The 25,487-nt window shown below is 38.0% G+C and overlaps 1 protein-coding gene across 1 annotated transcript; it reads right to left on the minus strand.

Moving 5' to 3' along the window:
* Positions 1 to 19,773: 19,773 nt before the first annotated feature.
* Positions 19,774 to 24,835, minus strand: rpe (ribulose-5-phosphate-3-epimerase). The gene is made up of 6 exons (XM_038293394.1): positions 24,643 to 24,835; positions 24,236 to 24,315; positions 24,011 to 24,150; positions 21,750 to 21,884; positions 20,509 to 20,595; positions 19,774 to 20,430 (listed from the first exon to the last, which is right to left on the minus strand). The coding sequence occupies exons 1-6, from the start codon at positions 24,762 to 24,764 to the stop codon at positions 20,308 to 20,310; spliced, it is 687 nt and encodes a 228-aa protein (XP_038149322.1). The 5' UTR covers positions 24,765 to 24,835; the 3' UTR covers positions 19,774 to 20,307.
* Positions 24,836 to 25,487: the final 652 nt, after the last annotated feature.

Genomic DNA, 25,487 nt, shown 5'->3' on the forward strand with positions numbered 1-25,487 from the left:
TAGCTCTTGCGTCTCTCATCCTCCTCTTGACAACACTTCTCCATGGAGTTTTCATTATGCCAGAATACAACACAGTGATCCCATGGTGATTAAACTGGGTATAGGGCTTCTGACAGGCATAAATTCCTGATACCCTAAAATTTTGTGATAGACAGCTGTGCTAACTTTTGACTTCAGGAAACATTGTGTAGAACCACAGGTGGAGAACATTGCCTTCAAAATCCAATGCTGATTGTAAACACAGGATCTGTGTGTTTCAAATATTAATGGTAAATTTGATCCAATCTTAAAGGTATAGTGGAGGATGTTCTTTCTCCATGTGGATCATCAAAATAAGTGGTCCTCCTAATTTTCTATCATTCTGGTGATATGTTTACGTAAGGTTGTCCCAAATGTTCGAACCCATTTTCACATTTTTGAATTGTAAATCTACCTTCGGAAAATAAGCTTGTATGAGCGATGCACAGTGTCATGAACCGCGGACAGATGGACCCAGTATTAAGGAGAGACAGTCAGTAGGAAAGTTCAAAAGATTTATTAAAATAAAAACAAAACAAAAGCGAAGCTGTGGCTCGCGGACACTGCAGGCGGGGGGCGGGGCACCGCCCAATCTCAGACACTCTAGGGGAGGAAACACAGGTAAGTGACCACGATAAACTGATATATGATTATCTGGGTTGGTCACTTACCTGGTTTAACAGTCCAGACCACGAGTGTCCCCAGTGCTGCAGTCCCAGAGGTTATGCTGGAAGCTGATCCTGGTGAGGGATCCAGAACAGACAGGAACAGGCAGGATCCAGATAAGACAGGAACAGAGACAGGTGGCAGGATCCAGACTTCCAGGCATCCACAGGCTTCCAGGAGGGTTCAGAGTCAGACTGGGACCAGAAGCATGACCAGGTGGTCATGCACAGGAGCAGACAGGATCAGGTGAAGACAGGCAGGCTCAGTGGAAGAGGGTGGCCGAGACAGGACGTAGGAACCGGAACTTGAAGCTGGACTTTAAACTGTTCTCCTCCCTGGAGCCAGGCTTACTGGATAAAAACTGAACCTCCCCCCATAATGAGCCAAAAACCCAGAGGACTCTGCGGGGGAGGAACAGTGGACGATCAGGAGACGAGACAGACACTAAAACCCTCTTTCCACTGGCAGCTAGGATCCAGGACATGAACCAAATAAAAACTGAACAGAATGACTGACAGAAAGACAAGCAATGATCTGGCACTGAATGCTCAGGCTGAACTGAATATAAACCCGAGGAAACAGGTGAGGGGAATAAATTATAATTGAGGCTGGGAAGGAAGAGGGCGTGATTGGTGTCGGATGGCATGTGGATGGTCGTTTGGTGCATGGCGCGTGTTTTGAAGCTGCTTATGGAGAAATGTCTTGGGCCGTGAGTAGTGAGGAAACAGGAAGCGATTCTTGTGGGATGGAAGAGGGAAATAGTGACAATGAAGGTTGGAAGATAGCAACATCAAAAAATGAGAAAAAGCGGAAAAAACAGAGATCAGTTCAAGGGGAATCTAGTTCAGAACAATCCAGTGATGATCATTCCATACATTCCACAGCACAACAAAATGAATTCAAAGTCATATTCAAAGTCGTTAATCAGGCAGACTCTTTTACAAATTGGAATCCGGTTCACTTAACAAAAACCATCAATAAACTTGTCGGAGAAGTCAAAGGTGCCAGAATTCTGTACAGTGGAGACCTGCTAATTAATTGCAGAGACAGCGCCCAGCAAGGCAAAGCAATACGGATCAACAAAATTGACGGGATAAGAGTTCAGTGCAGCTTAATGGAGAACAAAAAGATCAGCAGGGGAGTCATTGGAGGAGTTCCTCTAAAAATTTCTGAAAAAGAGATTCTGGAAAACATAAGCGGTGCAAAAGTAAAAGAAGTAAAACGGTTAAAAACAACAAGAAATGGAGAAAGATCTGACAGTTTATCTGTGCTAATTAAATTCGAAGAAGAGCAATTACCAAGCAAAGTATTCATCGGTTACATAAGCTATAATGTCAAAATCTACAATCCTCCACCATTGAGATGTTTCAAATGCCAAAAATTCGGTCACATTGCAGCAGTTTGTAAAGGGAAACAGAGGTGTGGAAGGTGTGCAGGAGAACATGAGTACGGAAAATGTGGAAAAGAAGCTATAATAAAATGCTGTAATTGTGGTGGAGAACATACTGCCGCCTATCGCGGCTGTGAAGCAAGCAAAAGGTCTGAGGAAATTAAAAAAATGAAATTTGAGCTCGGAATAACCTACGCTGAAGCTGCAAAAAGGATCCCATCTCAGTCAGAAAAACCCAAACCTACAGTTCATCACACGGCAAATTCCAAACCTCTAGAGAAATCTCTAAAAATTGATGAAGACTCACTTATTGTTAAAAAGACAAATTTTGTTCTTTTCATGGTAGAAGTAATTAATTGTACTGCACAGACAACAAAAAAAACGGAAAAAATCAAAATAATAGTGAAGGCTGCAGAAAAATATCTGGACATTAAAGATTTGAACTGGGAGATGGTTGGAAGTATGATGGGAGGACCGATGGGACCATCAGAAACTGGCAGAGTTAAGATGACCTAGAGTAAATTAAAATTATATGGGCAAATGTGATTTAGTATTATGTTGGTTTAAGTTACACAGGTTTTTTTTTTTTTTTTTTTGGGGGGGGTGAATCGTTTCCTGTTTTCTTGCTTTACTCCATATCAGGTGGTGGCGGTAATGCACAATTCACAAGTCTGCCAACCGCCATAAAATCCCATAGGAAGAAGAAGAAGAAGGAAGAGGGCAGGTGAGAGGAATTACTAATTAGGGGAGAGCAAACAGGCCAGATCATGACACACAGAGCAACTTTTAAATGGAGCGTGCACGAAGAGAAATTAAGGGAATCGGTAGGTCTGTGGTTGATTGGATGGTCGTTTGGTGCATGGCGCGTGTTTTGAAGCTGCTTGTGGAGAAATGTCCTGGGCCGTGAGTAGTGAGGAAACAGGAAGCGATTCTTGTGGGATGGAAGAGGGAAATAGTGACAATGAAGGTTGGAAGATAGCAACATCAAAAAATGAGAAAAAGCGGAAAAAACAGAGATCAGTTAAAGGGGAATCTAGTTCAGAACAATCCAGTGATGATCATTCCATACATTCCACAGCACAACAAAATGAATTCAAAGTCATATTCAAAGTCGTTAATCAGGCAGACTCTTTTACAAATTGGAATCCGGTTCACTTAACAAAAACCATTAATAAACTTGTTGGAGAAGTCAGAGGTGCCAGAATTCTGTACAGTGGAGACCTACTAATTAACTGCAGAGACAGCGCCCAGCAAGGCAAAGCAATACGAATCAACAAAATTGACGGGATAAGAGTTCAGTGCAGCTTAATGGAGAACAAAAAGATCAGCAGGGGGGTCATTGGAGGAGTTCCTCTAAAAATTTACATGTGTTGAGACGGTTACATAAGCTATAATGTCAAAATCTACAATCCTCCACCATTGAGATGTTTCAAATGCCAAAAATTCGGACACATTGCAGCAGTTTGTAAAGGGAAACAGAGGTGTGGAAGGTGTGCAGGAGAACACGAATATGGTAAATGTGGAAAAGAAGCTAAAATAAAATGCTGTAATTGTGGTGGAGAACATACTGCTGCTTATCGCGGCTGTGAAGCAAGCAAAAGGTCTGAGGAAATAAAAAAAATGAAATTTGAGCTTGGAATAACCTATGCTGAAGCTGCAAAAAGGATCCCATCTCAGTCAGAAAAACCCAAACCTACAGTTCAACACACAGCAAATTCCAAACCTCTAGTGAAATCTCCAAAAATTGATGAAGACTCACTAATTGTTAAAAAAACAAATTTTGTTCTTTTCATGGTGGAAGTGATTAATTGTACTGCACAAACAACAACAAAAACAGAAAAAATCAAAATAATAGTGAAGGCTGCAGAAAAATATCTGGACGTAAAAGATTTGAACTGGGAGATGGTTGGAAGCATGATGGGAGGACCGATGGGACCATCAGAAACTGGCAGAATTACGATGACCTAGAGTAAATTAAAATTATATGGGCAAATGTGATTTAGTATTATGTGGGTTTAAGTTACACAGGTTTTTTTTTTTTTGGGGGGGGGGGGGGGGTGAATCGTTTCCTGTTTCCTTGCTTTACTCCATATCAGTTGGTGGCGGTAATGCACATTTCACAAGTTTGCCAACCGCCATAAAATCTCATAAGAAGAAGAAGAAGAAGAGAAATTAAGTCGTCCATGCACTTGTACACAATTAATAGGTGTTCCCACTCTGGAGCGGGTACAGGGTTTTGCATGTGCATTTTTCTTTTTAAGTGGAGAGGGCGGGTCTTTTCAAAAACTCGCAAAAATCCTCTACTATACCTTTAACAAATTTTGGGCTAATGAGCAACAGTCCAGCCATATTGACTGGGACAGACGCAAGCAGGCTTTGTCAATAGGCAAGTAAGGAGGCCAATGTCCAGAGATCAGAAGCCAAAAGGAATAACAGACAGGAGCAATGCAGACAGGAGAAAATAGAAATGGCAGCTAGAGATCAAAATGTCAAAACTAGGATTGCTTGAATGTCCGCTCACATAATCAGCTTTTAAGAATCTGGCGTTTACCATCAGGGAAACCCAGGAATATATAGTGGTCCTCCCAGATGTAGCAACTCCCAGTAATTGGAGTTGCTGCAGGTGTAACGACTCAGACCGGATTCACAGTACAGAAGGGAATCAGTTCTGTATGCACCATGGGACTACATACAGCAGGCTTCGGCAGGTATGGACAGGAATCATTACATACATGCTTGTTTGGCACCCGAATCTGTAAAAGACTGTGCACTGCAGCTCTCAGGTCACTGTGTCGTGACTGTGTGGGACAATGCTTAGAATACGTATTTTTCTCACCAGTCTTCTAATAGCCAAATTTCTGAGACACTGAGTTTTTGGTTTTTTAATAGATGTAAGCTGTAATCATCAGAATCATCAGAAATAATCATTGCAAATATATAAGTTTGTAAGAATCTAAATTAAACTTTAACCATCCTGATGTAATCATTTATTATTCACTTTTTTAAAATGCACCTTAAGATAGATCTAATTGTAAGAAATAAATTCACTGTGGTAAAACTCCCCAGCAAGTTGCATAGTTTCACCTAAATGCAGCACCAGCACTTCGGCAAGACATTTCAGGAAGAATCACCCTAATTATAATAACCATAATCACTAAATGTGTAAAGCCTTATGAGAAATAAGCAACACAAAACAAAACAAAAAAAAAATTTGCTCAATAAAACAAAAACAAATGGTGGACCTCTGTCCAGTCTCCCCATGGTGCCCTCCTCACCCACCTGCCAGTGGTCTCTTTGATTATGCCTCACACCTGTGTTTGGAAAAGGTATCAAGAGTCAAATGGGGTAAAGAGAAGAAAAAAGAGACAGCAGGAGCTGATGAAATGAAAAGGGATTAGAAGCGTAGCAAAGCATTGAACAAATTGCACTTCTCATTGCTGAATTAAATTCATTAAGCTTAATTTGTTGCCTCGTTTCAATCCCACTTAAATTGATTTTGTCTTTGTTCCTTAATGTAAAGTAAAAAGCAGTTATTTTGTGTAGAAGTATAAACACAATAGTTATGTCATTCTTTTTTGGTATTGTTGTGCTCATCATGATAATTAACATTTGCATAAAGAAGTATATTTGTTTATTCTGATGCTAAAAAGGATATGCACAAAAACTACTCTAGAATAGATTAGATAGAATGGTAAAACTTTTAAACAATAGTAAAGCAATCATAAATCTGCGACTGATTTGTGATAAATCCCAAGTTACTATTGAGACTCATATGGTTAATTGTAATTTAATATATTATGATTGACTGATAAGCCTACTTGAAAGTAAACATGATGAGATGTGCCAAATTTGACAGGGGGATCTCAAAGCATTTGTACTTAAGTCACCTAAAAGGTTAGCACTGTCCCAGCCTATAAACTAAAGTGGTCAGGATAAGGTCCTTTGGTGGATTTGGTGTTTTGTGTATTTTTGCTCTTTTTCAATTGTTCTGAGACATTATTAGACATCAAGCAAGAAAGGCTCCTTAGATATTTACCCACTAACAGCGAATGCTGTTTTGGTCAGCGATCAGTTGCAAAATCTACATAATGAAGCTCTTGAGACATCTGCAATGTTAAATTATGTTCAGGAATGCAAACACAGTGCACATGCCTTCATTTATTAGCATTTATAGATGTTATATCCTATATATATATATATATATATATATATATATATATATATATATATATATATATATATATATATATATATATATATATATATATATATATATTTTTTTTTTTTTTTTTTTTTTTTGCCTCTATCATTTTTTTCTACCACATGTTATAGGTTGTATTTTTTGCCCTGTGAGTCATGTTTTATTTTGACACTGTAAGAATTTGTCTGTTGAGGTGTTTTAAAGTGCAAGCAAAATAAAGTTTGAATGGATTAGATTTGACCTCTGAACACATTATCTTTGCTCATTGCAGCCAAAGACAAAATGTATTTAACTTGTAATTGTCATTCTTATGCTAATAGTTCTTAGAATTCACCTAAAGCTTGTAAAAGAGTTGCAAAATGCAAAAAGGAAAGTTTTTGATAACATCTGTCGAACATCCAGAGTTGTCTCACATGCTTAATTCCTCTTTCCCAAGCTCGTGTCTATATCAATTTTGCCTGTTAATCTTTCTGAATAAGCTGGTTGCACAGGTGGGTAGTAATTACTTGCATTCACTATTTTATATTATACTTTTAGGAGTAGTTGTACTGCATCATACTTTTACATATCTCTACTCTGACTTAAGTAAAATGTTTGGCTAATCCATCCATCTTGAGTAACTTCCCTGAATAAGGAACAAGCTTTTCCTTTTGTTCTTTTTTTAAGATCACAGTCAATGTTCAAATCAAGTTTTTTTTTTAACACATGCTTGGACCTACCATGACATTTGGAGGTCAAGCATATATACTGTACAGTAAGGAGTAAATATCACCACTGGAGGTACTGGTTTCATAAGTTTTAAGTTAAAAAGAAAATTGCTCTAGAAAAATGTTTCTTCTTCCAGGCATTATTTTTTTTAACTTTGTTTATTTAAATTTTATTACAGTCTGTAGAATACCAAAATTTGCACATACCTTTAGATTTTGGTCTTTTTTTCATTTCATCATTTTAAATTCAAATTTATAATGCGTTACTCAGTACTTGAGTAGCCTTTTTACTAAATAGAAAAAAAAATCACCTAGCATCCTCTTTATATAAATGGGATCCTCGTGTAGCTTTGTAGATAATATTTTAACCCAATATTTGTAAACCCTAAAAAAAATAAAGCTATCGATCACTGAATTAACTTCCTAGGCAAGCTAAACAACTTTCATGAAAACCATTCATTTCGTAATGCAGCAATTTTTTCCCCTTGAATATCATTTCATTAAGATTTGTTTAAATATCTGATAATACAATGCTGCACTAAAATAACAACCTGAGGATTTTTAAGCATCTTTTCCAGAGATGTCAATAAATATGACCGGCCCTGTGCATCAGCAGATTTAGTCAGATTTCATGTCTGTCAAATGTGACATTAAAGTCATGCCTTGCCTAACACTTCTATTTTCACCTAAGGTTATTTTATCTTAAAAGCTCAGTAAAATGTTCATATCCCTGTGCATGCATCTCTTGTGGTTGTGATTTTCAAAACAAACAGTGGTTTTTCCATGCTTAAGGCCCTGGGGTAACATTTCTTGATGTACGTTTCATCTCTGCTCAAAACAGGCATAAAGCATCTCTCTGTCATCATGAGTCAACCATACAGTCCATTAAGACAGGCTGTTCAGTGATCTGACCAGCACTGCTGTGTGGTTGAATACACCCTGGTCCTCAGCTTAAAGAACGGCAAACAACTCACTCAGAAACTGAGACATCCGCTTGCGGCAATTCCCTGAAAATAAAAAGTAAAAAGTCATGATAGCTGTCTTAGCTCTTTTTTGTATATAGACAATCTCTAGCATTTTACCTTTTTTTTTTTCGCTTTTTTTAGCAGCATGCTGAAAGTACAAAAGATTACCTTTAACCATTTGAACACAACACCACCAAAACTTTCAATGTATTTTATTGTTGTTTGTTAAAGACTAATGATAATTTCTGCAAACACAAGAAGGTGATCTTATTTGAATTTCAACTAGTTACAGAAAGCCTGTCTTCTACTCTAAAAAGACTGTGTGCATGATGGTTTATGAAACAGCCCACGGAAATTACCCACTCTTCATGAGTAATGAAGAACTGCAGATTGGCGCTCTTACATTCTCTTCCATCCTCCCCCATACAATAATACATAACGAGTTGGTCTTTCACAGCTCAGCATTACAAAAATCTGTTGCATTAATTTGATTTAAAAAAAAAAAAACAAAAAAAACAAAAAACAAAACTTTAGAATGACAACAACCATTCAGATAACAGTTTAGATTAAGGGTAGCTGGTCATTCTATGACATACATCAAAAGAACAGGTAGCAGAGCCATGCTTTGCATAAAGCACATCTTCAGTAACAACAATCATCTGGCACAGCAGCTCAGAAACAACATTTCTCCTTCTGGATTTATAGAAAACCTGAAAACTATCATGATGGGTTTTAAGGGTCTGACCCACATCCAGAGACATGCTCAGGAGCCAAGGTTAAAAGTTAACAGGTTTATTGTGGATAGCAAAAACACAGACAGAGATATACAGGTGGGTAACACTGTTGGACCACAGTAGACTGGTGAACCAGAACTGGAAACTCTGAAGAGGAGATCACAATGATCAGTTCAGGGAACGTATGAAAAAAGACTGAGGTTTGTAGTGAGGAGGCACTCACGTTTATGGGGCTCTTTGTTATTCTTTGGATCCAGTTTGTGGGGTTTTAACCAGAGATGAAAGAACTTGTTGGCGGGCCGACAGGCAGACTAATGTTGGATCCAGAGGAGTATTGCAGCGGACTGTCACCGGGTTTCCCTGAAGAGGACTGGAACAGATCATGTGGAGGTTTCCCTTTGCTCAGTGTGACTCAGTTTATCCTTCCAGGAAGGTAGAAGATCCAGGCTTATCCAGTGAATCAGGAAGGCTTCCTGCCTTCAAAGGCAAAGGCAAGCTTAGACTCAGAGAGACAAGGTTAAGGTTAGACTTAGCTAATCTCAGTTTGGCTAGAGTACCCAATACTGGCAAATACTCTGGTGTCAAGGTGGTGACAGTAGTGATGGGTCGGGCAACACCGATGCGTCGGCGCATGTGTCGGTCTCATAGAGCGAAACCTGTGTCGACGTGTGTATCGCTACGGAAAAGTCACGTGACCGAAACAGTTCCTGTATCGGTCACGTGACCGATGTTTCGAACTGATTGACAAGCCTTTGTAAGGAAGCGCATCTGCCAAAACAATCTTGCGTGTTTTGCGAATATAAAATTCATCAAAAATTATGGAGCTTCCTCAAGCAAAAAGAAAGGTTTCTGCCGTGTGGGACCACTTTGATGTCATTTCGGAAAATAAGGTATTTGTTTTAATTTCCTTGTTTCATCCTGTTCCTCTCAGAGTTTCCACTTGATTTTCTGAGTAGAAATTCATTTCAAAGTGACCTTTAGTTTACTGTTCGTGTTATTTTCTACAGGTTAAATGTCGCAATTGCTCAACAGAGCTTGCATATTTAAATAACAGCACCTCCTCAATGCTGAGACATTATAGGGCCAAGCATGAGAGTGAAATCCATGATACACCCATGATGAACTCAGGTAGGCTATACAGGTATTTTACAACTTACTGACTTTGTTTTATTGATAATTCTGAATAATTTACACTTTCTCATTTTTAACCATCAAGCTTCCAGGAAGCAGATGCTTGATGAGGCTGTGCTTAATTTCATTGTAAAGGACTGCCAGCCCCTCGCTGTTGTGGAGAATGAAGGCTTTAGGGAGCTGGTTCAGCTCCTTGAGCCCTCATATGTTTTGCCAACCAGAAAGGTTTGTGTGGAAATTATCTAAAGTGGTAGTTTATTCATCAAATTTATTTTAAATATATTGATTTTCTTCTGGTTTGACTTGGTGTGGTTTTCAGACCATCAAACAACTGTTGGCCAAAAAGTATGAGGAGGAACGGGAACGAGCGAAAATGGAAGTACAGCAGGCTGCGGACAGAATGTGCCTCAATAGTTGGAAGCTCAAATGAGCCCCAGCCGGGAACATCTTCACAACAGCTGTCTGCCCCCAATTCAGGCATGATATTGAGCATCATTCCTTTGTTGATGGTAAATCATGTACTAAAATACTTTTTTTTAATTTTTTTTTTTTTTTTTTAAGATGACCTTTGGCAACATTTTGATCTCGAAGTGGGGAGGCAGACCAAAAGTGCCACAGCTGATGCCATCCTTGAGGTGCAGAGATACATGGCAGAGGGCAATATTGCGAGGTCCCAGGATCCTCTTGTATATTGGAAAAACCAAAGGACGGTTTATCCAAACCTCTTCCGCCTGGCCTTAAAATTTTTGTGCACTCCAGCTTCATCTGTGCCGTGTGAGCGGGTGTTTTCCACAGCTGGAGAACTAATATCAAAAAAGCGCAACAGACTGAATTTCAAAACGTTTCAACAACTTATTTTTTTGAATAAAAAATTGTTAAAAAAAAATACCAGTGAACAAGCATCTTCATTTACTACATGTTTACTTAGAGATTATTACATTATGATGCAGGTTCTCATTCATTGACTGTGTCTAAAATATCAAATATGTTTTAATAATAATACAATGCATCATACAATGAATTGCATCATATTAGTGTATATAATAGGTCATCAAATCAGTGTCAGTTAAAGCTACAGTGTGTAATAATTACAGGCATATAAATTCAGAAATTTAATATATTATACATAACTATGTTATTTATCATCACCTATGAGCTCAGCCTTTTAACCTTAATATTTGCGTTGCCTTAGAATTCGTTATTTATAATTACATAGGAGCGGGTCTCGCAGCCATGGAGGCTGACATCTTTGCGCTACGGCAGCGCAGAGGCAACAAACTAGCGATTGCGAGATCGCCCATTACGCTCGAAAATAACTACGGCAAGTTGAGAGAGATGAACTGAGACGGTACTGAACAGTAGATGGCAGTATTATGCCTGAGAAGCGTTTAGTCTGCCTGAAACCAAAGAAGAAGAAGAAGCAGGTATACTGCGCCTCGGTAACAAGAAAGGTAAACAAGGCGGCAGGCGTGAGTGACTTTGCAAACTGTTTGGCACTGTGTGGCCAAACATCAGACGAATGGAGGATCATGCCTACTCTGTATCACAACGAAAAGCGGCGGACACCGAACCCCCGTCATCTAAGAAGCGGAAACACGACGAGAATAAACGCAAGAGTGACAAGAAACGACAAAAAACACGGATCAACATTGGCACGGCATTTACACGATGGAAGTCACTGATGGAGGAAAAAGGTTTTCAAAGTGACGCTCAAGTTGCCAGTTTTCTCTTGGACAGGTAATTAATCCTACACACACAATTGTCTAATATCACTGCAGTTTTTGGAGTACAGGATGCTCAGACCTGTCTAAAACAATAACATGCTGCGTGATGATGCTGTTACTCTCCAGTATACTTATTCAGCAACGTCCCTGACGTTTCACAGGTAATGATTCAGTAATTTTCTGTAAAATAATTTTCTGGATATATACCTCGGTTACTTCTCTCCGGCTCCTTTGGAGATCTTCAAGCCTTTCCTCCTCTGCTCTCACCCCGCTGGCTCCCCTCTCTCGCCTGGCCCCAGCTGCACGCTCACCCCGGCCTCTCTGCCCTCTTCCTTTCCCTCTTCCTTGCCTTGTAACCCCCGTGCCACAAACAAGACTTGGACTCTGTAAACGGGGAATATATATTCTTCCAGCGAACACAATCTCGCTGTTAAACTAATGACTACAATTACTTCGTCTGTTTATATCACCATGCAAAGCAGCTCACCAAAACGTCACAACGACGTAGAAAAAATAACGGGTATATTTATTATCTTAAGTCTACATGAAATCTATACCCTACACAGACTAATGAAATACTATCTGTAAAATTATCTATGTAAACAAACTCATCACTTGAGAAGGTAGGTGATGCGGACGTCGTGGAAGACATTTTGTCCCGTATTGCTCGCCGTACTGTTGGGGGGGAGAAGCGGTGGGGGGGAGACGTTCATGTTGCTGCAGTCTGCAGTCTGACCGCTAGATGTCGCTGAAAATTACACACTGTAGCTTTAACTCTGTCAACTAGGTTGCCTGTAGGGATTTTTTATGTCCAGCAGGTGTCAGTATTCAGTGACACAGTATCGACACAGTATCAATACAATTTGGTAATGTGTCGAAACGTTTCATGATGCCTCATCAACCCATCACTAGGTGACAGCCTGCTGCTCAAGTACTCCTCCAATAATGACTCAACGAGCCGCAGGTGTGCACAGAGGCCCAACGAGGGCAGGGCACCACCTGGTGGTGGAGAGAGGAAAAGACAAAATACAACCCACACAAACTGGAATCCTAACAAAAACAATTGTAATGCAAGATCAGAAGTAGGATCACATTTCATTGATCACTAAATAAACATGGCCGTATGTTCTAATTATTTAAACTTTTATTGCATAAAGAGTTTCAAATACCTTTTTTTTTTTTATTTGATACCCATATAAATATATGGTAATTAAAGGTATAGTGGAGAATATTTATAGTGGATATATATATATATATATATATATATATATATATATATATATATATATATATATATATATATATATGTATGTGTGTGTGTGTGTGTGTGTGTGTGTGTGTGGGTGTGTCTGGGTGTGTGTGTGTGTTTTTTTCCTTTTGGCACCATCTTCTTTTTGACTATTTTCAATCAAATATTAACCTGAAAAATACACTTTACAATTGTCAATGTGCAGAAAATGTTGCAGTACGTTAGGGTTCGTTCCTAATGCTCTATTTCACAGATTTTTTTGTAAATCCTATAAACCTGCAAGGGGACGTGGAAATTAGCGGAAGGCTTAAAAGTTTACTTTTAAAGATTATTCAATGAAAAATGTTTACCATTTATTGGATTGAATTAGTTTATAAAGGAGAATAAACCAAGGCGCTCATGGTATCTCTAGAGTGGAAGAACACAGGGCAAATGGGTCTAGTTATGTTTACAATCAATCTGGCATTTAAGCAAGAAAGCAAAGATTTAAAAAATCCATAAGCAGTCAGCTTATCTCTGGACACGCAACAGTTACAGCGGGAATTTTTTGATGGCAGCATTATGTCAGGGTAATGCTTTTCTTTTCAATATAAGTCTCTACATTGAACCAAGACTCTGTAGTACTGCTGTACGATGTTCTTTTTCCTCCTGAATCCTAGCTATTTATCTATTTTGCCACATAGAATGAGCAAAAATGTGAGTGCAGATATTCAAAGCAGGAAGGAGGAAACCATAAACCAGTGGTGTCAGCAAGGTTTGCAGAATAAATACCAAGTGACATCAAGACTCCATATGATTTTAAAATATTCTCTTTCAGGCTTAAAAGTTGATTAAAAACAAACCCAAAATGTATTTTTTAATTGTTGCAAGTTGGCAATAATTATGTACAATATGTAGGATTCACAGTGTGATTAGGTTTAGATGTTTAAAATGAAAGACGCATAATATTTAAATTCTATTTTATTTAAAGCCCTACCCGGGACAGGGGTTATAAAATGTGTGTTAGCTTTAAACCCTTTATGCAGCACCATAGTGGCATGCTTTGTTTTGGCACAAACACAGTTTACATAACCTTCTTCACTTATCTCTTCTTTGTGAAATAATCTCCAGAGGTTCTAGAGGAGTTCCTAGAACAGAGCTGGCCTTCTTTTTTAGACTGATGAGCTTTTTTAAGTAATTTGCTCAGATGCTGTTACTCCAGCAGATGATTGAGGAAGGGATCACATCCTCCACAACAGACTCATAGAAGATATGTAGCATCTAGTTGCAAATGCAGAAGGACCTAAGCTTACTTAGGAAGTAAAATCCTTCTGCCCCCTTGAAGCCCAGTCAGCCTCAGGAGATGGCTGCTCACACTGAGCCTGGTTCTGCGGGACGTTTCTTCTTGTTATAAGGGAGTTTTTCCTCTCCACTGTCGCTACAATCATGCTTAGTGTGAGGCATTGCCTTTGAGGCAATGAGTCGCTGCAATCTTTTCCTTAGATAGAAAACTTTGAATCAATTTGACTGCATGATCTGATTAAATTGTAAAGTGCCTTGACATGTTTTGTGAATTGATGTCATATATAAATAAACTGAATTGAATTAATCCGCTTTGTCCCTTCTTGTAGACAGTGCCACAGTTGTGTCTCCAGTCCAGTTTGCTGTCCAGGTGAACACCAAGGTTTTTATATTTCTCCATCGCCTCCACTTCTCCTTCCATGATGTTAGTAGGATTCAACTTTTTTCCTGTTTTTCCTCTGAAATCTACAATTGATTCTCTCATGTTGTTGACATTCAGGATCAGACTTTTGTTTCTACAACATGCCACAAAGCAGTTCACAAGCTCCTTGTACTCAGCTTCTTGCCCATGACTGCAGAGTCTTCCAGGTAGAGTATTTCTGCAGATGACGGGACTCTCTTTGGTACTGGAATTTAGGCATGAACAGACTAAAAAGGAATGGTGAGAGTACTGTCCCCTGACGTGCTTCTGTGCTGCTGACTACTTGATTAGGCTGTTGATCCTTAAGTCTCACAAACTGTGGTCTGCTTATCAGGTAGTCTTTGATCCAGGCAATTATTGAAGCCTCCACCTGAGTCTTCTGGAGTTTCTGACAACATAACTTAGGCTGAATTGTGTTAAATGCAATTGAGAAATTAAACATGATCTTTACAGCGCTGTCTGCCTTGTCTAAATCACAGTGGGTTTGTTGAAGCAAGTATAATCGCATCTTTAACTCCAACTCCACTGTGCTGTGAGGGCAATAGGTCTATAGTCACTGAGGAGTCTTGGCTAAATCTTCTGTGGTACTGGAACAAGGCAGGCTGTCTTCCACATCCCTGGAACTGTCTCCTTGGTCTTGCTAAGGTTGAATACAGTATGTGGAGCAGAATCCCACAGAGCTGCTCTGTAGAGGTCTTCAGGACTCAGGGGCTGACGCTATCAGGACCTGTTGCCTTTTTATGATTCAATCTCTCCAGTTGTCTCTTCAGTGGACTTCTATAGACAGACAGGTGAAAGGCAGAGGGAGTAGCACCATCTTCTGATTTGGCTGATAACAAGCCTATAGAAGCTGAAGGGAAAGAGGTTTACCTTCCAACTGAAAAAAATCTTTTGAGGCATTGATGATTGGGGTTTAAACGTTTCTTCCAACTAATCTGAATTGCTTCTTTTTTGCAAAAAAAAAAGAAAGATTATTGAACTCTCTAGATGTGCAACACTGGAAGAGACATACCCCCTAAATACTCGCAGCTGCTCTACAAGTTTTGACCTTAGTGACTGATTACTAACGTACAGCAGATTATTGATTATAAAAGGAAAACATGAAAAAACATTTTTGTTCAGCAACTTGCTTCATCATTTGCACAACTTCACAGATCCCTGAAGTTCTGAGTTATTTTCTGAGAAATATTTTGTTCCTTTTTTTCACTACAGTCATCTAGAACAGAGGTGGAGCTGCGGTTTCTTACAAGTCAGAACTCTATTGGATCTCATGACCTTGCAAATGATGATGTTTGCAATTATGGACTACATTCTGTTGATCTATTAAAAATATATCCAATAAGATGCACTGAATGGTTACCAAAGTTTTGGGGATTTATTTTACCTGCATTATTACGATGTCAACATGTGGCTATGCATGACAAATGTGAAAACAGCAGAATGAGGCTACTTTGATGATTCACATGTAAGCTATCTTCTGAAAACTTTATGATAAACAGGTACTGATTTCTTTTAGGACTGATTGAATCATACATGACAGCAGCTGTACCTGCAGGTGTCAGGACACCAGAGGAGGAAATATTTTTATGGCATAATTTGATTCCTAAATTCAAAGGCAGCGTGTATTCATGCATCTATAACTCACTGTATGGGAATCCTCTGACTCTTTTGCTCTCTTTTTTCATTATAAACCTCCAGATACCAAATAAGCAAATGAAAACACCTCAAGACAATCTGGAAAGAAACAACACCTGTCATGTAGAAGATAATGAGACTGCAACATGGCTTAAGTAGCGTGGAGCATGTGTGGATGCTGACAGCTCCCCCTCGTACGGATTGTCTTTCTCTCTTTGCGAGGCAGCGATGACACTAGCACACAAAATGCTTGTCGTGATCTATTAGAGCAGAAATTTGTCACAGGAGATTCCCGCATTTACAAATTCATGCATCAGACTCACACTATTGTTGCATGCACACACTCGATTTGAACTGGTACATATGTTTAAATAAACATTTGCACACACAACGATCCAGTGAGCAAGGAGGATAAAGTTATCTGCCGTTTTAGTGTGACTTTTAAATGAAAATACAGATTTTAGGCATCAATATTTCAGAGGGCCTGCAAATTGCCTCCAAGACATGCACTGAATTATTGAGAGAGAGCTGTTTGCAGTTTGAAGCATGTAGTGGGTGATTTTCCCTGACAGGGGGGGATACTTTCAGAGAGGGGGAAGACAATAGACTTGTTTTAGGTCTTTGGTCGTCTTCATTCGAAGGGATTTCAGATTTTTTGTGCCAATGTAAACTAGTGTTCCCTAAGAAAACATCTTGCACACTAAGTTGGATTAGACACTGAACATTATTCACCTTTCTAAACTGATCCACTGGTTGAAAGAGTCAGTGGTTAAAGTTTCTGAGTAAAAGAGGTCAAAGTTAAAAGAAAAAATATATATATCTTCACAATGAGCCATTTTTATTTTTCTAGATTTTTCATAACAGAACACATCTGAGCTCATTGCACACCCAAAGTCTCTGATGGAGTCAGTGTTATGTTTCTACCACACAGTCGGAATGTATTATAGATAAGAAAAATGTGTTTTCAGTGAAAAAGAGTTGTAAAACAAATCCTATTCACTAATTTATTCAGAACCCTCCACAGTTTAATCACTATTCATTGGTTTGTTTGTTTTTTGTAGAGATTTCTGTACAAGGTTGCCACCTAGAGTTTCAAGAATGAAATACTATTTTTTTTTTCTTTTTTTTTATCCATCCAACATCTGAACCCTAATTTCCTTGCAGTCAATGATGGGGCGGGTAGAGGTGCTGGTGGTTCCTACTGTAAGCAGTTATGAAATCATAATGAAATTGCTTTTAGAAATGATAGACCATTGATTAACTGTTAATAGGCTCTTTCATTACATTTATATTATAAAATAATTAGCTTCATTAAATAATGTAAATGCTATCAAAGCTTTGTGTGATGGGTAAAATGATATTTCCCAGGAGCCTAAATTACGCACTTTACACAAAGGACTGAGAGGAATATCTTATGAGAATATATTATCAATCAAAATGTAATAATGTGAATGGATATAACAAGAGATAAATTAGTTATTTTAATAGCAAATATATATATATATATATATATAACCATCAAATATACAGAAAGGAAATTTTAAACAAAAAACTGAACTTGACCATGTATATTATGTTTTCAAATGTAATATAGATTTTAAGTATTTTCCTTCATCAGAGGAAGTTAGAAAAAAAAAAAAAGGTAGATGCTTTTAAGGATGTATTGATACAAAACAATTTTGAAATCGATGATAGAGGAGACCCTCCAGTTGGGTTAAATCCGGTTTTACTTTACAAAATCCACTGTGAGGTCATCAGCCACTCAACACAGAGGGTCTCTCAGATGATTTTTATAATGAAGATAATTGATAAAATGTATAAACAAGACACAATTTGATATAAAAGCATTAGTCTGGAGTCTGTTTAAAGCCCTTAGCTAAGAGGATGAATGAGTACATTTATTTTCTGAGTTCTCCCCCAGAAGTAAAATATGATTACCTCAAAGCAAATGATTTGACATGCATCTAAATAAACTGTTTATAAAACAGCTTCATGTCAAAACAGTTTTGAGAGTCTCAGAAACAGTTTTCCCAATAAATGGAATACTGGACCTCATTTCTTCCCCTAATGACGGAATGGGTTGCAGAGCAGCAGTCTCAACAGAGACCCCCAGTCTTTTTTTCAGTGTAGTATCTGTTCATTAGGGTCAGATTTAGTGAGTTTCTACAACTGCATCTTCCCTAGCTGAATCTGAAAGCCTTGGCTTTGTTCAGAAACAAACAAGTATTGGCTCTGATTAGTGTAAATCTGAGGAAAAACAGTGACTGAGAACAATGCAGTGCTGTGATTCAAAATAAAGTAAAAATCAAGGTGTTGAGCTATAACAATAAAGTATGGAGTTAAGGTGGAGAACGTTGTGAACACTGTCAGGCAGGGTAATGTAGCACTATTCTAGGGGGCTAACTCAATTAGGAAAATATCTCAAAAGACACTGAAAAAACTTTGACTTGGAATGCATGAAGGAAACCTATGTTAAACCTCTGGAATGGCCGCTGAGCTTCAACCTGTGGAAATTTTATGACCCAGGGTTAAAAGCCTAATCCCTGCTATAATTTGTTAGATGAAAAGTTGTGCAATAAAATGTATTTAGCTGTGACTTGAAGGAAATATGTATTTATTTAGCTTTGAAGATACTAAAATTGATCTGTAAATAACCCAAATTTTTTTTGTCTTAGATGGTATTAAAGTTGCATGTTGCATAATCAGTCCCCCAATAAAAACAAATGAATTCCCCATATGACATTTATTATCACAGCTTGATATAAACCTCTGACTGGAAGTGGATTTGATTATATCTTTAGCAGAGGGCCGACTGCATATCAATACACATGAAGACTTTTCATTCACGGAAAATTTGCTGTCATGTTTAGGACTCCCCCCGCTGTTCTCTTAAAGCATTTTACATTCAGGTGACAAATTTTATGGTTAATTTCAAAGCTTACATTTATCATCTTTGGGCTAAAGGTTAACCAGTTATCTATTAGAAATAGTCACATTTCTCTTCATATTTAAAACTGTCTGTTGAACTTAAAAAGGGACCTAGTTAGTGGCAATTCTAACAATAAGAGCCTGTTTAAAAAGCTTAATTGATGCAATTTGTCCACATGCACATTTCAATGTCTCATATCATAACATGTTCTTTTCCATTTCAACTTTGTTAGTTTTGCATCTGGGAGTCAACCTTGTAGATTTCTTATGTACTTCTACCTCAAAGAGAACATTTCTCCTTCCATGACGTTATGTTTCCTCACCATTATCTGTGAACTTATCTCATTGTTTGTAGATGCATTGTAATAAATTGAGCTCCTGAGAGTGAAACTTGCTTTCTGAAAGTCTGCCTGTCTTGGTGTTTTATTTTTTTCCACACCTCTGGTCGTGAAAATTACCAGATAATCGGATTTTGATTATTTGGATGTGTGAGCAAAGACTTTTGGTGTATATTAGGATATCTACAATGTTAGGTCATTAAATTATCAGAAAATTGTCATTTTTAACTCTTTGGATATACAAGGTTATTTTGAGACAGGACTGCCTGAGGAAATTGAACTGCAACTTTTTCTGGTGAGTTTTTAATAATTTACTGTGAAGGTTAGCTTAAAGAAGTTGGGTGATCATATTCCAGGTGACTGTATAATAATCACAGTAGGTCCATAAAGACTTCCTAGTTTTTAATCTGCAAAAACAATCCTGTGGAATACAGTATTATACAATCCATTTAATCAGTAGCACACTCAGTAAATTGAGATGTTAACAAAATGGAGAACAAACCATAATCTATTTTGTTTTAGGGGATCATTATTCTAGATGAAAAGGAAACAAAAAATAACCATTCCAGCTGAAGGATTGCTAAAGCTGCTTCTCAGGCCATTTTGGTTTAAGACTGAACCCTGGAATGCTTACGGAGTTTATTGGCAGAAACATTAGCCTCAATCAGGAGTTGCTGAAACGAGGCTCCATTAAACTGACCAACTTCTGGAAGGAGTAGTTAAAACAGGTGTGACGCAGCTTCAATAAAGTCACACAGATTGTGTTTTTGGCCGTTGACAGTCAAACAGAAGCCCCTCGCTCAGACTGTGACCCCTCAACCTCTTTTTGTCCATATTGAGTCGTTTCCTCCGGCTGCTACGGCTTCTTGTTGTGAGGGGCGGGTGCAACATCCCTGTTGACTTTCATGAACACAACCTGTCAACGGTCCAGCGAGCGTTTCTGAATAGCTTCGGACACCGCTGTGCGCAGGAGGGCAATGACAGAGCGAGGATCGTCACTGCCGATCACAGCACTGCCTGACACGATCATGTTAGCTCCTGCCTGTGGGAAAGGGTGAGCATTCACTTATTACTACAGGCTTAAGCTACTCAATGATTTTCTAATATTTGCATCATTTACCTCTGCACACTTGTGAATAGTGTCAGGACCGACGCCTCCGTCTACTTCAATGTCTAATGAGGGAAACTGACCACGCAGCCAGCTCACCTGGGTGATGCACACAGCAGCAGAGAAAAGGTCAAGCATATCTGACAACATTTTAAATCAGATAAACTGAAAACGAAGCTGTTTTGAGATCTGTTGCAATGTTTTTTTCAAACAACAAACAAAAATATTAGTAGATAGCAACTAATAAAAATTATATTCTCATACATTAGATTTAATAACTGAGAGTTTATATGTTAGCTTTCAGATATTGCTTTAACACCATCGTGTCATCGACATCAAGGGTCATCCTTTCAGATAAAAAGCACTCCAAGAACACCACAAAACACCTGCTTCTCAGGGGATGATTTGACAGTCACCTTCCAGTAATCACAATTTACACCACATCAAAGATTGTTCTCTGTATCACACATAGTGCTATAAATACATACTCACATGTGGCATTAACACAGTAAACCAGAGCTATGGCAAAGCCTTCACATTCATCTATATATAAAGAAGCTAAACTGTTGTCAAGAACACAGCTTTAAGGTTTTAGTGAAAATCCTTTTCAACAATTACTGTTTAAGAATGAAAAAACCTTTGCTTTTAAAATGTTATATTTAAAGTGAAGTTTTATGTTCTGGAACTATTGGGATCACCCACAGGGCTAAAAAATTTCACCATTCGGGGTCAGAAAAAGTGCAGGAATTGGTCTGTTAGTTTCAATTGAGACTTTCTTGCATGTTGCCAAAGATCTCTTTGTGAGCCAGCAGAATAACGGTACTAGAACCACCCCATGTTTAGGACGGTCCAAACCTGCTTCCCAAACCGTTTAAGGCTTTGAAATTCTCCCTCACAAATTTCAGATTGAAAAAGCCATGTTTTTCAAAGTTATTTTAAGGAATTTTGATTAAAGCTATAAAATGCAAATATTTTATGCATCTAGGTGCAGCATAAAATCTTTGGACCTAAAGAAGCCCAGATAGATAAGATAGATATTTTTTGCAGTCCAGCCCTTTGTCTGCATAATTAAGGAAAGTGTTTGTCATAGTTAAGACACCTCTGGCATGGATTCTAAATGGCTCCCCCTGGTGGTTCTAGTGATATTGACATTTTAAAAATTCCTATGCCAAGTTTATAGCTTAACACTAAAGCATATTACAACCCTAATTGTGACCAATAATGAAAAGATAATGTTGGTTACATTTCTTTACCTTAGGCATCATGTCCTCCATGAACTTTTGTCCTCCAAAACCAGGTTCCACTGTCATGACCAGAGCCATGTCGATCTGATTAGCCCAAGGTGCCAGTTCTTCCACTGTGGTACCAGGCTTTATGGCCAACCCCACCTATGACAAAAGGAAAAAATTAAATATCAGCTTTAATTCCATTATCACAAGCCTGAAAAGGAATTTACGAAAATGTCTTTTAAAGAATTTTAATATTTATTCAGACTAGAAAAGTCCTTTTACCCATTAATGTGACCCAGAACAAAAAAGAAGACCTTTATTTTATTGTTTGCTTTCAGGTTTTACTGTAAGCAAGTGGACGCTAAATTCTACAAAATGCATGTAACGATCGTTGCTCCCACTGGAATGAAGGGACATGGGTAAGATACAGCTCTACTTTAAGAAGGAGGAAAACTATTCCTTCATGATGCACCTCTTTTTGGGTATTTTTGTCGTTATTACATCTGCAAAATCAAAAGTGTCAACAGCTTATTCAATTCAGGTTTTGAGATGTTTCATTTCTAATTGTGAAATATTGTTGGAGGATGTGCCTTACGAGCCAAAGGTTTTATGTTTTCTGTATGTGGATTAAATTGAGGTGTGTCTCAGTTCAGTAGCTTGGTCTGGATCAGGGTTTGCTTTAGAGTGTATTCACAACTGCACCAAAGGTCTGGACCAAAGACTGGTGAGTTAAAACCTGACCAGAAATGGAAATAGTGAATGCACCCTATCTTAATAAATGGTGCCTGCAGAAATAAAATGAAATGAAATACAAACTTATACCAGAGACTAAAAAAATGCATTTATTTTGTTTCATTTCCTACATTTCCTGCAACAGTTTCTTCCCCACTGCCATCAGACTGCTGAATTGTTGAAAAAAACGCTAAATCAAGTCACAGACTCTGCATCACACTGATAACACCAAACCAAAAATACTGTTTATTTGAACTATACACATTTAATGCTTTGAACTTCCACATAAATTAGTTTTTTGCACCCTGTTTTTTTATTCCACATTGTGTACATTTGTTCACTTTTTGAAATGGAAATTAATTATCTGAAAAGCTGTACTAAGTGAAATTTTGTTTTGAATACACTGTGTGTATAGAAAATGAGAATAGAAGTTGCCTAAGTCTAACATAAAAGACACTGCTTATGATTCTAAGATACATTTATAGAGAATGGATGCAAATCAGTGGAAGTTTTTTTTTTTCTTTCACAGGTATCAAAAAAAAAATGTCATACCACCATTATGTGATAAAACTGAAGAATATTTCTTCAAGTAAAAAAAAACAAAAAAAAAACACTGGAAGAGAAAAAATCAGCTTTTTTATTAGGCCATCAAAACAGGCCTCAGGCTGAACTGCTGAGGCATGTTTACTGGGTTAGAGAGATAAATTCAGGTTTAATCCTAACTTTTAGGTATCACAATGCTGGATTTATTCTTAGCGTGGCTAGTCACCATGGTAGCATATTTTGAATGAACCCTGCTCTGGGAGATCTGGTTTTAGGCTTGATCTGAATCCTAGAGAAAGCTTCACCAAGCAGCCAATCAGATGTTCGGGAAAACATGATGTGCCCCTTCATTAATGACCCGACAAAAAAAAAACTCAAGAATACACATGTATATATATATATATATATATATATATATATATATATATATGTATATGTGTGTGTGTGTATATATATATACTTTTTTTTTGGAGTTATATATAAATATATATATATATATATATATTTTTTTTTAACATGATAACCATTATTATAAGCCTTTATTTCGGGTAATATTATGTTTAGTAGTGATATACTCTAGGAGAGGGAAAATACTTTAATACTGTATGAAAATACATAATGAGAATTAACTAAAAGCACTAGAAATGTGTGCCTTATATATTATAAAACCAACATACACGAAAAGCATTGGAGAAAAGATGCAGATTTTTTCAAGCTCTGACTTTGCAGTTTCTGTAATAAGACCCATATACTGATACATTTTCTCTTAAGTAATAAACTAAACCAATTTGAATGAACTTTTAGTTTAGAGTCAATGTATGCTTACAGAGTATACAATTAACTAGGAATATAAATCACGAACAAGGGTTTGGATTTCTGGTAACACATAGTAGGCATTAAATAGTGCAAGTTTATTACCATAAATTAAAGTATTTTTGAATACTATTATAAGACACATCTGAACTAAATGAAAATCTACAGACCCATTGTCTCAGATTATGATCTCTAACCTTCATGCCGCTCTCCTTTATCTCCTTGATGAGGTTTCCAGGGTTGGTGGTGGCCTCTAAGTGGAAGGTGTACTGGTTGGCTCCTGCTGCAGCCATCGGCTTCACCCACTGCTCTGGTCGGGACACCATCATGTGCATGTCTGCAAGGATGTGAGAAGAGTGGAGCACATTTAGAATTATGTTCATCATTTGATATTGCATGTTCTGGGATGACTCCCTTCTCACCAAAAAAAGGATCCTGGCCTACAGTCTTCCTCAGACACTCTACCATGGGATGTCCAAATGTGATGTTGGGGACAAAGTGCCTGAAAAGGTCAACAGAAACAGCTGTTGAGCAATTCTCCAATACTGCCTCATCAACTGTGAATTTAATCAGATCCTGGAAAGCATGGGTTAACTATTAAAGATAAAAAGGAAGGTTAAAGTCTAAAGTAGGCAATACTATATTCTAAATGCTTTTAAATGTAGATTAAAAACTCGAGAAGTGACACTCTTGGAAAACTCACATTTAACGGCTTAACTTTTTATCTGCTAACTTAGCTTTCTGATGTTAGCCAACTTCTGCTCTCAGAGCTTGTGTTTAGCTTGTTAGCTATTAGCATGCTCGCTAAGGAAGCCCGGGAGAAACTGACCCGTCCATAACGTCCAGGTGCAGATAGTCCGCCCCGCACTCCATCATCCGGACACACTCGCTGCCCAAACAGGACAGGTCGCTGCTCAGGATAGACGGACCTATCTTCGCACTGTATGCCATGCTGTGTCTGCTGTTGGTGGGATTTGCCTGCAGCCGCGACAGGCGAAGTACGAGTCTACCTAAGCGTAACATGTTAGAGCTTCCGGTTAGGACCTTCAAAATAAAAGTGGGTAGTCACAGCGGTAACTACTGCCCCAACCCCAAGTTTTTAAACTGCATTTTGTAATAAGGTGAGGTAATAATAATACCCCTTACCTAACAAAAGTTTTCACAAGTTTACATCTGTCGGGTTTTTTTGTTTGTTTTTTTTCTGCTACAATACAATCTATACGGAAGACGATTAGGGCCAATGAAAAAAATAAAAAAAGTTCACTGATTTTTAAATGTTATTTCAGTTTACAGTTTTTCTGAATGCTTAAGCACTAATCGTGATTCTTGTACCACAATTTCTAAAACTATTAATACGTATAGCAAAACCACTCACTGAGTTTGCAAAACTAAAAGCACAAACACTGCATTGCACTCAGTTTGCAATTTTGTAACACACATTTTGCAAAACACAATTCACTGCACAACACTCTATTACCACATTTCCAACACACTCCTAGCAAAATTATACACATGTATGGCTATCGTTAACACTATTTTGCCAACTGTCTGGCACACTTTCACATGTGAAAACTGTTTTAGATAATTAGTTCACTTTGCAATCAGCCTAAGCACTATAAATAAGCCACAGGTAAGCTGTGGCTTATTTAAGGATCATAAGGACATTTCGAAATG

This window comes from Cyprinodon tularosa, unplaced genomic scaffold (assembly GCF_016077235.1).
Source record: "Cyprinodon tularosa strain WSP-4 unplaced genomic scaffold, ASM1607723v1 ctg326, whole genome shotgun sequence".
NCBI lineage: Eukaryota > Metazoa > Chordata > Actinopteri > Cyprinodontiformes > Cyprinodontidae > Cyprinodon > Cyprinodon tularosa.